Consider the following 14,940-nt stretch of genomic DNA (forward strand, 5'->3'; position numbering starts at 1 on the left):
GTCTGACTAATCATGATCATTTGGGACTCTGAATGTGTGCAGTGATTTCACCAGTAAAGTAATCTCCAACGGTGCATAGTCCACTATTACCTGGCGGAAGAAAGGGTGAGTTAATTCACATGCGTCTCGCCTTCTCTCTCTTGCACACGTCCCCCCCCCCTCCTCTGTAGAAATCCTTCACCACTTCCATGGCTGAGCCAGAGTTTGTTCTGACAGACTTTGCTAAGTTTGAGCGACCAGGACAGCTTCACCTGGGCTTCCAGGCTCTACACAGCTACCAGAGGAAACACCGCAGGCTGCCCAAGCCCTGGTGCCAGGTACACACACACATACACACACACACAGTGGTAATCCCATCAATCAAATCAAATCAAATTGTATTGGTCACATGCGCCGAATACAACAGGTGCAGACATCACAGTGAAATGCTTACTTACAGCCCTTAACCAACAGTGCACAAGGCGGAATCCTGTGAACAAGAATGAATGAATGTGTTCTGCTTATTTTTGACTTCCCTGGGCTGTTTCCTCCAAATCAAAAATAAAATAATTGCAAGCTAGTTATTTAACGACGTCCAGAATAATATGGTTAGCATTTTTGGAGAATGTAGTTAATGCTAGTGGAAATGGGTGTTTCCGGTAGCTGCCATTCCAGGAAGTCGAAAATACACTTTAAAAAACGTACAAGTAACTTCCATTCTTGGCATCCATGCTGTTCCTCTGTGCACGTTTGTATTATGGAGCGGGAACAAGTCTGTACTCCTGTGGATTATTGAGAGGGAACAAGTCTGTACTCCTGTGGATTATGGAGAGGGAACAAGTCTACTCCTGTGTGTGTTATAGAGAGGGAACAAGTCTGTACTCGTGTGGATAATTGAGAGGGAACAAGTCTACTCCTGTGGATTATGGAGCGGGAACAAGTCTGTACTCGTGTGTGTGTGTGTGTTATGGAGAGGGAACAAGTCCAGTGCTATGTCTTCGTTGCCAGAATGTTCCCTGTCTTCTTGTTCTATCCTCAATCGCTTGATATGAAATAGGGAGGTTAAACCCAGTGTGTCAGCAGCAATACTGCTTCGACTTCTCCATTATAGGATTAAAAACAGTAATACTGCTTCGACTTCTCCATTATAGGATTAAAAACAGTAATACTGCTTCGACTTCTCCATTATAGGATTAAAAACAGTAATACTGCTTCGACTTCTCCATTATAGGATTAAAAACAGTAATACTGCTTCGACTTCTCCATTATAGGATTAAAAACAGTAATACTGCTTCGACTTCTCCATTATAGGATTAAAAACAGTAATACTGCTTCGACTTCTCCATTATAGGATTAAAAACAGTAATACTGCTTCGACTTCTCCATTATAGGATTAAAAACAGTAATACTGCTTCGACTTCTCCATTATAGGATTAAAAACAGTAATACTGCTTCGACTTCTCCATTATAGGATTAAAAACAGTAATACTGCTTCGACTTCTCCATTATAGGATTAAAAACAGTAATACTGCTTCGACTTCTCCATTATAGGATTAAAAACAGCAATACTGCTTCGACTTCTCCATTATAGGATTAAAAACAAAACCTATTAGGTGAGAAGTCATTGGCCTGAAGCCCAAAAAGAAAGGACATTCACATGAGCACCACAATTACACTTGACTATTATTATCCACAAATGGGTGAAATGCTGGCACTGTGGTGCCCTGAACACCCGCCAACGTGGCTGCTGAAATGGACATCTTAACCACCAATGCCTAAATCTACCCGCAGGTGTTTCATTTGAGGCCCTGCCTCTATAGATGATTGACTGTCCAACACACCACTTGGTGTTATGTTGGCGAACCTACTGACCCCAAAAAATATGTTATGAAATATATGTTTCTCAATTACATGGTTTGCTAAAATAAAGGTTAAAGGAAATAAAGGTTAAAGGAAATACAGGAAGGGACCCCATTACTATAGTACCAAACAGCTTTCTCAATCAAGCATGGTCTTGTAAGTATAAAAGCAAAACTTGTTTTCATATAATCATTTTTAAAAAGCTTGATAAGGTAGTGGAATGGGATTAGTGTGGTGTGGGAAGAATCCAATAGTTGAACTTGTATGCGGTACAAATCACATTATTGTGGGAGCACCTCTGAGTATGAATTAGACCGTTCGGGAAGGTTTGAATCCTAAGCGACCTGCATACACATTGTTTGAAGTACAATAGACCAACATAGCTACTGTTGTAGGTCAACGCTGTGTGCTGGAAAACCTTGGTAGATTATGGGTGGAGTAGGCATTGTGGTGCTCATGTGAATTTCCTGTTTTTGACTTAAGACCAATGCCTTCTTCTCACTTAAAACAGGGTTTTATAAAAAATAAAAAAAAGTGGTATTTTCAACATTCATTAAAACTTGTTTTTCAACCACTCCACAAATTTCTTGTTAAACTATAGTTTTGGCAAGTTGGTTAGGACATGTACTTTATTTATAGATTATTTCACTTAATTCACTGTATCACAATTCCAGTGGGTGAGAAGTTTACATACACTAAGTTGACTGTGCCTTTAAACAGCTTGGGAAATTCCGGAATGATGTCATGGCTTTAGAAGCTTCTGGTAGGCTAATTGACATCATTTGAGTCAATTGGAGGTGTACCTGTGGATGTATTTCAAGGCCTACCTTCAAACTCAATGCCTCTTTGCTTGACATCATGGGAAAATGAAAAGAAATCAGCCAAGACCTCAGAAAGAAAATTGTAGACTTCCACAAGTCAGGTTCATCCTTGGGAGCAATTTTCAAACGCCTGAAGGTACCACATTCATCTGTACAAACAATAGTACGCAAGTATAAACACCATGGGACCACGCAGCCGTCATACCCCTCAGGAAGGAGACGCTTTCTGTCTCCTAGAGATGAACGTACTTTGGTGCAAAAAGTGCAAATCAATTCCAGAACAACAGCAAAGGACCTTGTGAAAATGCTGGGTGAAACTGGTACAAAAGTATATATATCCACAGTAAAACGAGTCCTATATCGACATAACCTGAAAGGCCGCTCAGCAAGGAAGAAGCCACTGCTCCAAAACCGCCATAAAAAAGCCAGACTACGGTTTGCAACTGCACAAAGATCTTACTTTTTGGAGAAATGTCCTCTGTTATGATGAAACAAAAATAGAACTGTTTGGCCATAATGACCATCGTTATGTTTGGAGGAAAAAGGGGAACGCTTGCAAGCCGGAGAACACCATCCCAACCATGAAGCACGGGGGTGGCAGCATCATGCTGTGGGGGTGCTTTGCTGCAGGAGGGACTGGTGCACTTCACAAAATAGATGGCATCATGAGGAAGGAAAATTATGTGGATATATTGAAGCAACATCTCAAGACATCAGTCAGGAAGTTAAAGCTTGTTCGCAAATGGGTCTTCCAAATACACAATGACCCCAAGCATACTTCCAAAGTTGTGGCAAAATGGCTTAAGGACAACAAAGTCAAGGTATTGGAGTGGCCATCACAAAACCCTGACCTCAATCCTATAGAAAATGTGTGGGCAGAACTGAAAAAGCGTGTGCGAGCAAGGAGGCCTACAAACCTGACTCAGTTACACCAGCTCTGTCAGGAGGAATGGGCCAAAATTCACCCAACTTATTGTGGGAAGCTTGTGGAAGGCTACCCGAAACGTTTGACCCAAGTTAAACAATTTAAAGGCAATGCTACCAAATACTAATTGAGTGTATGTAAACTTCTGACCCACTGGGAATGTGATGAAAGAAATAAAAGCTGAAATCAATCATTCTCTCTACTATTATTCTGACATTTCACATTCTTAAAATAAACTGACCTAAGGCAGGGAATATTTTCTAGGATTAAATGTCAGGAATTGTGAAAAACTGAGTTTAAATGTATTTGACTAAGGTGTATGTAAACCTCCGACTTCAACTGTATTTTCAATGTCCGGAAAATACGTATTTTCAACGACTGGGAAATTGTATATTCAACCTCTGGAGAAATACGTCTTTTTAACCTCCGGAAAAATACGTCCTTTAAAGATTTTTGCTTACTGGGTTCTGATTTTTGGGAATACACTGAAAAGTAACTTGCCGCTGTTGATCCATCAGCTCAAATTTGGATTAAAATGCTATATAGAACATTTAATTGACAGAGGAGGGTGTACTGAATTTATGCGTCATAATGTAAGGGCTTGGAATTTGTTCTGGATGCTCGAACAGCAACGTGTGTTGATTTTTAGCTAGGTAGCTAGCACAGCCGATGCGCTACTTGCATGTCCATTGGCCGGGTTTAGATTCAACATAGCTAACTGTTTCTACGAGAGAATTTAGTTTTATCAGCTACAGTTTGTGTTATGACAGCCTGGTCTTGGTTGAGGAAATGTAGGCTAGCTAGCGGTGTTTGTGCTGAAACTAAGCTATATGGAATTGTTTTAACCTCCTAGAGTCGATTGACTCACCGGTGTTACATAACAAAAAAGTTCCCATCAAAATCCGTCAGTTTAAGATATCAATCCACCGCGTCCGTCAGTGTCACACTTCCACATCTGCGGTGAAAGGTAGCAGAGCTAGAGCGGTGTTTGTCAGACCATGAGACGTCCCGAAAATCGATCTTCTCCCGTAAACGTCTGTAGCGTTCGAGCGGTTTGACTTGCAAACTATTATGACCACTATGGAAAGGGGTGATTCTCACGATACCGTCGATGTGCCAACTTCTTTTTGATAGAGTCCGAACCGTTTGGGCTACAAATTAATTTCCACAAGTGTCATGGGACTCGTCTGAAGGTAGCCGGTACCGGTTTTAAAAAAATGAATGGACGTATGAAGTAGTTTTGTGCCTACTCAAAAAAGGGGTTAAATCTGTGTACAAATAAATAATATTCTTGAGTTTTTCAGAACCTTGTTGCCATTTCTGAATGTGTAATTCAATGTGTTTCTATGGGCTTTAGTATTAAAGGCCAAAATCTATATTTTTTTCATACCTAAAGGGGTCCTACAATTCTAAATCAAATAGCTAAATGATCCATAGTATCTTCTTAGTACCCCCCCCCCCCAGCGTCTTAGACTCTAAAGGATTAAGAATGTCATACCAACGATCATTTTGAATTTTAAGACCCGTTGAAGTATAACATTTTATTTGACCTTACTGCTATTAGCCCATACAAACACATTGAATAACAGATTCACTACATGGAACAACAGATAGTCCTTACTGCTATTAGCCCATACAAACACATTGAATAACAGATTCACTACATGGAACAACAGATAGTCCTTACTGCTATTAGCCCATACAAACACATTGAATAACAGATTCACTACATGGAACAACAGATAGTCCTTACTGCTATTAGCCCATACAAACACATTGAATAACAGATTCACTACATGGAACAACAGATGATCCCCCACCTGTTCTGACACGTCTGTCCTATATCTGAGAGAAATCAGAAAGATCAGGTAACATGACCTAGAGGGGTCATAATAGTTTCTAGGCCAAACCGTTCGGACGCTACAGACGATTTTGTAAGCAGACTACATTTGTTGGAATAAATTGAGACTGACAGTCCTTTTCCACCTTTGTCTGTTTTTGAATGTAAAAAAAATTAAATAAGAAAAACTTAAACAAAAGAATATGAGCTATCCAGTTAATGTTTTGGGGTGTGTGTTGCAGGCTGATGGAGAGGAGCTGGTGTCTCTGGCTAAAGAGGTGAACTCCAGCCAGACGGGGTCAGCTAAGGTGGAGGAGCTGGATGACAAGCTCATTAAGAAACTAGCCTTCGTCTCCGCCGGCGACCTGGCACCAATCAACGCTTTCATTGGTGGACTGGCCGCACAGGAAGTTATGAAGGTAAGGAGCTGCTCACTTCCTGTCTTCTCTAAACTGTCTGTTTCTGCTCTATATGGTTAAACATTGTGTGTGTGGACCAGGGTTTCCGTTAGGGAAATGTGGCTGGCGCCGGACATTTGACTGTCAGCATTTTAATTTACCGGACCCAAATGCATTGGGTGCGTAACCTGATTAGGGCGTACATCCACGGTGCTCAGAATGATAGAAATCATATTTTAGGGGGGGGCACTAGTGAGCAAGCCATGGAGTAGGTCACGTTTGTCCGAGCTCCTGCTGAAATTGCATTTATTTAATAATTTCTTTGCGCTTTTACCCAAAAAGAACTAGGAAACGCAGCCTTTGAGTCGTTTTTCTTTACGTAACTTGTTTTAAAGTAAATGGCACATTACCAGAGAAAGTTTAAGTACAGCGGAGGCACCGACAAAAGTGACAACACTAGGCCCAAGACGACGTGCTTGAGTTCTTCGGCTCCTCAGCTCATCTGTACTCAAGTCAGAGCTCAGAGGCACTCAGTGAGGACTTCAACTTCATTAAGTCAGAGTTACAAGCGGTCACGAATGAACTTGCAATGGTTCGCACTGAATTGGATACAGCGAAGAAAACAGTCTCTGACAACATGTTCGAATGACGCGACTCCGCTACAAACCACAGTTGGGAAGCTCAAAACGGACAACATGTTCGAATGACGCGACTACGCTACAAACCACAGCTCAAAACGGACAACATGTTCGAATGACGCGACTCCGCTACAAACCACAGTTGGGAAGCTCAAAACTGACAACATGTTCGAATGACGCGACTCCGCTACAAACCACAGTTGGGAAGCTCAAAACGGACAACATGTTCGAATGACGCGACTCCGCTACAAACCACAGTTGGGAAGCTCAAAACGGACAACATGTTCGAATGACGCGACTACGCTACAAACCACAGTTGGGAAGCTCAAAACGGACAACATGTTCGAATGACGCGACTACGCTACAAACCACAGTTGGGAAGCTCAAAACGGACAACATGTTCGAATGACGCGACTACGCTACAAACCACAGTTGGGAAGCTCAAAACGGACAACATGTTCGAATGACGCGACTCCGCTACAAACCACAGTTGGGAAGCTCAAAACGGACAACATGTTCGAATGACGCGACTCCGCTACAAACCACAGCTCAAAACGGACAACATGTTCGAATGACGCGACTCCGCTACAAACCACAGCTCAAAACGGATGTGGCTAGCCTTAAGGAACAACTCATACATTTACAAAGTCCTATGCAAAGGATCATGGGGTGGCTGAGGACCCGGGCTCAAGTTCTACTTCATCGGTCTCAAAGCTACTGAAGGAAGCCCTCCAGACGTCATTGTTGACCGCTCGCATCGGGCTTCTTTAGACGTTACGTTGGTTGATGCCATTGCTAGTTAACATTAGTGCCTTTTTAATTCTGGTGAGTCAATTGTCTTTGTTTACTTTTTGTTTTTACCATGAAGCTGCTCATTTCATTTGTTGATGGTATTCAGGGTAGATAAAGCACAATTATATTAGGCTATGTCCTTTCTTTAAATATGATACACTGAATCAAGTGCTACGATGTACAGTACCAGTCAAAAGTTTGGACACCTATTCATTCAAGGGTTTTTCTTTATTTTGACTATTTTCTACCACAGCGCTCTGATGGTTTCTTTTGACCAAACAATACATTAGGGCTGGGAATTGCCAGGGACCTCACTTACGTGCAGATACGATATGTATAGCGATTCTCACGATTATATTGTATTGCGACTTGATGTTCCAAACAGTGCTCACTGTGTACAAAACATTAAGAACACCTGCTCTTTCCATGACGTAGACTGACCAGGTGAATCCAGGTGAAAGCTATGATCCCTTAGTGATGTCACTTGTTAAGTCCACTTCAATCAGTGTAGATGAAGGGGAGGAGACAGGTTAAAGAAATATTTATTTAGCCTTGAGACAATTGAGACATGGATTGGGTATGTGTGCCATTCAGAGGGTGAATGGGCAAGACAAAATATTTAAGTGCCTTTGAACGGGGTATGGTAGTAGGTGCCAGGGCGCACAGGTTTGAGTGTCAAGAACTGCAACGCTGCTGGGTTTCACACTCAACAGTTTTCTGAGTATCTAAAATGGTACGCCACCCAAAGGACATCCAGCCAACTGCAAGCCAGTGGTTGAAAACGGGTCATTGTTGAAAGAGGACAAAGGAGGCTGACACGAATTGTGCAAAGCAATACACAGGCTGCAGTTAGTCAACTGACAGTCCAGTACAACATTGGTGCCCAAATACCCATAGAATAATGCACAACTCGTCGTACCTTGACATGAATGGGCTATGGCAGCCTACGACTTTACACAGTTCCACTTCTTTCAGCAAAAAACGAACTGCGGTTGCAGTAGGCAACCATTTCTTGGATGAACTATCCAAGAAACACCAGGACAAAGTCACACTGTACTAGCCTTTCTACTTCTACATTTGAGCATTGGATAAAAAAATTAAATAAAAAAGAAAAATTTACATTTACATTTTAGTCATTTTGCAGACGCTCTTATCCAGAGCGACTTACAGTTAGTGAATACATTATTTTTTTTATTTATTTTTTACTGGCCCCCCGTGGGAATCAAACCCACAACCCTGGCGTTGCAAACGCCATGCTCTACCAACTGAGCTACATCCCTGCCGGCCATTCCCTCCCCTACCCTGGACGACGCTGGGCCAATTGTGCGCCGCCCATGAGTCTCCCGGTCACGGCCGGCTGCGACAGAGCCTGGATTCGAACCAGGATCTCTAGTGGCACAGCTAGCACTGCGATGCAGTGCCTTAGACCACTGCGCCACTCAGGAAACTGTTCCCAAATGCTGTGTGACCCACCCACCGACGTGGCTGGTGAAATACATTCTTGCCCGCCAATGCCAAAATCTACCCGCATGTAGCAGGTGGTAATTACCCACCCTGTTCATGCCCATGGTGCGGAGGCTGTACTGTATTAAAATTGTCTGTCTGTCTGTCTGTGTCTCCTAGGCGTGTACAGGGAAGTTCATGCCCATGGTCTGTCTGTGTCTCCTAGGCCTGTACAGGGAAGTTCATGCCCATGGTCTGTCTGTGTCTCCTAGGCGTGTACAGGGAAGTTCACGCCCATGGTCTGTCTGTGTCTCCTAGGCGTGTACAGGGAAGTTCATGCCCATGATGCAGTGGCTGTATTTTGATGCTCTGGAGTGTCTGTCTGAGGAAGAGGGAGGAGCCATGCTGACTGAGGAGGACTGTGCCCCTGTGAGTGCATTTCACACACTCTGACATCCACCATACGCACCCCTACCGAACTCTCTCACACTCTGACATCCACCATACGCACACCTACCGAACTCTCTCACACTCTGACATCTGCCATACGCACACCTACCGAACTCTCTCACACTCTGACATCCACCATACGCACACCTACCGAACTCTCACACACTCTGACATCTGCCATACGCACACCTACCGAACTCTCTCACACACTCTGACATCTGCCATACGCACACCTACCGAACTCTCTCTCTCTCTCACACTCTGACATCTGCCATACTCACACCTACCGAACTCTCTCTCTCTCTCACACTCTGACATCCGCCATACTCACACCTACCGAACTCTCTCACACACTCTGACATCTGCCATACGCACACCTACCGAACTCTCTCTCACACTCTGACATCCACCATACGCACACCTACCGAACTCTCACACACTCTGACATCTGCCATACGCACACCTACCGAACTCTCTCACACACTCTGACATCTGCCATACGCACACCTACCGAACTCTCTCTCTCTCTCACACTCTGACATCTGCCATACGCACACCTACCGAACTCTCTCTCTCTCTCACACTCTGACATCTGCCATACGCACACCTACCGAACTCTCTCTCACACTCTGACATCTGCCATACGCACACCTACCGAACTCTCTCTCACACTCTGACATCTGCCATACGCACACCTACCGAACTCTCTCTCACACTCTGACATCTGCCATACGCACACCTACCGAACTCTCTCACACACACTCTGACATCTGCCATACGCACACCTACCGAACTCTCTCTCTCTCTCACACTCTGACATCTGCCATACGCACCCCTACCGAACTCTCTCTCACACACTCTGACATCTGCCATACGCACACCTACCGAACTCTCTCTCTCTCTCACACTCTGACATCCACCATACGCACACCTACCGAACTCTCTCTCTCTCACACACTCTGACATCCGCCATACTCACACCTACCGAACTCTCTCACACACTCTGACATCCGCCATACTCACACCTACCGAACTCTCTCACACACTCTGACATCTGCCATACGCACACCTACCGAACTCTCTCTCACACTCTGACATCTGCCATACGCACACCTACCGAACTCTCTCTCACACTCTGACATCTGCCATACGCACACCTACCGAACTCTCTCTCTCTCTCACACTCTGACATCTGCCATACGCACACCTACCGAACTCTCTCACACACACTCTGACATCTGCCATACGCACACCTACCGAACTCTCTCTCACACTCTGACATCTGCCATACGCACACCTACCGAACTCTCTCTCTCTCTCACACTCTGACATCTGCCATACGCACACCTACCGAACTCTCTCACACACACTCTGACATCTGCCATACGCACACCTACCGAACTCTCTCTCACACTCTGACATCTGCCATACGCACACCTACCGAACTCTCTCTCACACTCTGACATCTGCCATACGCACACCTACCGAACTCTCTCTCTCTCTCACACTCTGACATCTGCCATACGCACACCTACCGAACTCTCTCACACACACTCTGACATCTGCCATACGCACCCCTACCGAACTCTCTCTCACACACTCTGACATCTGCCATACGCACACCTACCGAACTCTCTCTCTCACAGACATTTATTTTTTAACATTTATTTACATTTATAGTCATTTAGCAGACGCTCTTATCCAGAGCGACTTACAGGAGCAATTAGGGTTAAGTGCATTGCTCAAGGGCACATCGACAGATTTTTCACCTAGTCGGCTCGGGGATTAGAACCAGCGACCTTTCGGTTACTGGCACAACGCTCTTAACCACTAAGCTACCTGCCGCCCCACAACACACACACACACACACACACACACACACACACACACCAATATGCACACACCTAACACAAACCCTCAGACCAAACACACAGTCACACATACAGGCACTGCAGGTCTGGCACAAAACACATGCCAGTATTTAACTATAAAACCTCTCTATTACAACCTCACCTGTTCTCTATTACAACCTCACCTGCTACCTGTTCTCTATTACAACCCCACCTGCTACCTGTTCTCTATTACAACCCTACCTGCTACCTGTTCTCTATTACAACCCTACCTGCTACCTGTTCTCTATTACAACCCTACCTGCTACCTGTTCTCTATTACAACCCTACCTGCTACCTGTTCTCTATTACAACCCAACCTGCTACCTGTTCTCTATTACAACCCTACCTGCTACCTGTTCTCTATTACAACCCTACCTGCTACCTGTTCTCTATTACAACCCTACCTGCTACCTGTTCTCTATTACAACCCTACCTGTTCTCTATTACAACCCTACCTGCTACCTGTTCTCTATTACAACCCTACCTGCTACCTGTTCTCTATTACAACCCTACCTGCTACCTGTTCTCTATTACAACCCTACCTGCTACCTGTTCTCTATTACAACCCTACCTGCTACCTGTTCTCTATTACAACCTCACCTGCTACCTGTTCTCTATTACAACCCTACCTGCTACCTGTGGGAAAATAATTAAAGGACATGTCTCCCTCTCTCCAGAGGAACAGTCGTTATGACGGCCAGATCGCTGTGTTTGGCGTCAAGCTGCAGGAGGAGCTGGCTAAACAACGCTACTTCCTGGTTGGGGCTGGCGCTATTGGCTGTGAGCTGCTCAAGAACTTTGCCATGATCGGATTGGCTGGCGGGGAGGGTGAGGTCATCGTGACAGACATGGACACTATTGAGAAATCCAACCTCAACAGACAGTTCCTCTTCAGGTGAGAGAGGGAGGTAGGGAGGGGTAGACTTAACCCATGGAGGGTTTAAATCACGCCCCTGTAGCCTTTCCTCTGGGATTTCACTGTTTTAGACATCGAGTGTCTGAAATGGCACCCTATTCCCTAGATAGTGCACCACTTCTCATCAGGGCACATATGGGTCTTCTCAAAAGTAGTGCACTATCTAGGGAATAGAACACAGTTTGGGACGCAGGCCTTTGTGTTTTAATTGATCTGTCATTGCCTCTTGTTTGCTTGTATTTCATTGTTCTTCTGTAAAGTGTTGCGGGTTTAAAGGAACTATATTAAATAAAGTTGTGTTTGGTTTGTATTCAGGCCGTGGGACGTGACGAAGATGAAGAGTGAGACTGCGGCGGCAGCGGTGAAGCAGATGAACCCGTCCATCCGGATCACGGGTCACCAGAACCGCGTCGGGCCCGACACCGAGCGCGTCTACGATGACGACTTCTTCGAGAGCCTTCACGGAGTCGCCAACGCACTGGACAACGTTGACGCACGTAAGACTCATTATAAACATTACTGCTCAAGGTGTGATATCCGTAGTGGTCACTACAGTTATCAACAGATGTTATGGTCACTACAGTTATCAACAGATACAGATGTAGTGGTCACTACAGTTATCAACAGATGTTATGGTCACTACAGTTATCAACAGATACAGACGTTATGGTCACTACAGTTATCAACAGATACAGATGTTATGGTCACTACAGTTATCAACAGATACAGATGTTATGGTCACTACAGTTATCAACAGATACAGATGTTATGGTCACTACAGTTATGAACAGATACAGACGTTATGGTCACTACAGTTATCAACAGATACAGACGTTATGGGCACTACAGTTATCAACAGATACAGATGTTATGGTCACTACAGTTATCAACAGATACAGACGTTATGGTCACTACAGTTATCAACAGATACAGACGTTATGGTCACTACAGTTATCAACAGATACAGACGTTATGGTCACTACAGTTATCAACAGATACAGACGTTATGGTCACTACAGTTATCAACAGATACAGATGTTATGGTCACTACAGTTATCAACAGATACAGACGTTATGGTCACTACAGTTATCAACAGATACAGACGTTATGGTCACTACAGTTATCAACAGATACAGACGTTATGGTCACTACGTTATCAACAGATACAGATGTTATGGTCACTACAGTTATCAACAGATACAGATGTTATGGTCACTACAGTTATCAACAGATACAGATGTTATGGTCACTACAGTTATCAACAGATACAGATGTTATGGTCACTACAGTTATCAACAGATACAGACGTTATGGTCACTACAGTTATCAACAGATACAGACGTTATGGTCACTACAGTTATCAACAGATACAGACGTTATGGTCACTACGTTATCAACAGATACAGATGTTATGGTCACTACAGTTATCAACAGATACAGACGTTATGGTCACTACAGTTATCAACAGATACAGATGTTATGGTCACTACAGTTATCAACAGATACAGACGTTATGGTCACTACAGTTATCAACAGATACAGATGTAATGGTCACTACAGTTATCAACAGATGTTATGGTCACTACAGTTATCAACAGATACAGATGTTATGGTCACTACAGTTATCAACAGATACAGACGTTATGGTCACTACAGTTATCAACAGATACAGATGTAATGGTCACTACAGTTATCAACAGATGTTATGGTCACTACAGTTATCAACAGATACAGACGTTATGGTCACTACAGTTATCAACAGATACAGATGTTATGGTCACTACAGTTATCAACAGATACAGACGTTATGGTCACTACAGTTATCAACAGATACAGACGTTATGGTCACTACAGTTATCAACAGCTACAGACGTTATGGTCACTACAGTTATCAACAGATACAGATGTTATGGTCACTACAGTTATCAACAGCTACAGATGTTATGGTCACTACAGTTATCAACAGATACAGACGTTATGGTCACTACAGTTATCAACAGCTACAGACGTTATGGTCACTACAGTTATCAACAGCTACAGATGTTATGGTCACTACAGTTATCAACAGATACAGATGTAATGGTCACTACAGTTATCAACAGATACAGACGTTATGGTCACTACAGTTATCAACAGATACCGATGTTATGGTCACTACAGTTATCAACAGATACAGACGTTATGGTCACTACAGTTATCAACAGATACAGATGTAATGGTCACTACAGTTATCAACAGATGTTATGGTCACTACAGTTATCAACAGATACAGACGTTATGGTCACTACAGTTATCAACAGATACAGATGTTATGGTCACTACAGTTATCAACAGATACAGACGTTATGGTCACTACAGTTATCAACAGATACAGACGTTATGGTCACTACAGTTATCAACAGCTACAGACGTTATGGTCACTACAGTTATCAACAGATACAGATGTTATGGTCACTACAGTTATCAACAGATACAGACGTTATGGTCACTACAGTTATCAACAGCTACAGACGTTATGGTCACTACAGTTATCAACAGCTACAGATGTTATGGTCACTACAGTTATCAACAGATACAGATGTAATGGTCACTACAGTTATCAACAGATGTTATGGTCACTACAGTTATCAACAGATACAGATGTTATGGTCACTACAGTTATCAACAGATACAGATGTTATGGTCACTACAGTTATCAACAGATACAGATGTTATGGTCACTACAGTTATCAACAGATACAGACGTTATGGTCACTACAATTATCAACAGATACAGATGTTATGGTCACTACAGTTATCAACAGATACAGATGTTATGTGTTTGAGGCATATTCAAGCTTTGACAGTGTTACTAGAGACATTTCGTTTGCAATGATGAACTACATATTTGATTTCGAACAGAGTTACATTAGGAAGTGCAAGTAGCACATGGTTCTCCTGAATGCAGTGTTCAAGCTACTAGATACTGCCTGTCTGGACGGTAGA

General features: G+C 43.4%; 1 protein-coding gene across 2 annotated transcripts in view; it reads left to right on the forward strand.

The window, feature by feature from the left end:
* The window catches only part of LOC311124011 (ubiquitin-like modifier-activating enzyme 1), a 90,398-nt gene that overhangs the window by 57,781 nt on the left and 17,677 nt on the right, over positions 1-14,940 (forward strand). For both annotated transcript variants that reach the window (XM_084198232.1, XM_084198231.1), the window contains exons 9-13: positions 171-317; positions 5,668-5,844; positions 9,015-9,125; positions 11,716-11,933; positions 12,270-12,451. In XM_084198232.1, the coding sequence (XP_084054358.1) occupies positions 171-317; positions 5,668-5,844; positions 9,015-9,125; positions 11,716-11,933; positions 12,270-12,451 (835 nt within the window). The remainder of the gene's footprint in view (positions 1-170; positions 318-5,667; positions 5,845-9,014; positions 9,126-11,715; positions 11,934-12,269; positions 12,452-14,940) is intronic.

Source organism: Coregonus lavaretus (genome assembly GCF_964263955.1).
Source record: "Coregonus lavaretus genome assembly, contig: HAP1_SCAFFOLD_622, whole genome shotgun sequence".
Taxonomy (NCBI): Eukaryota; Metazoa; Chordata; class Actinopteri; order Salmoniformes; family Salmonidae; genus Coregonus; species Coregonus lavaretus.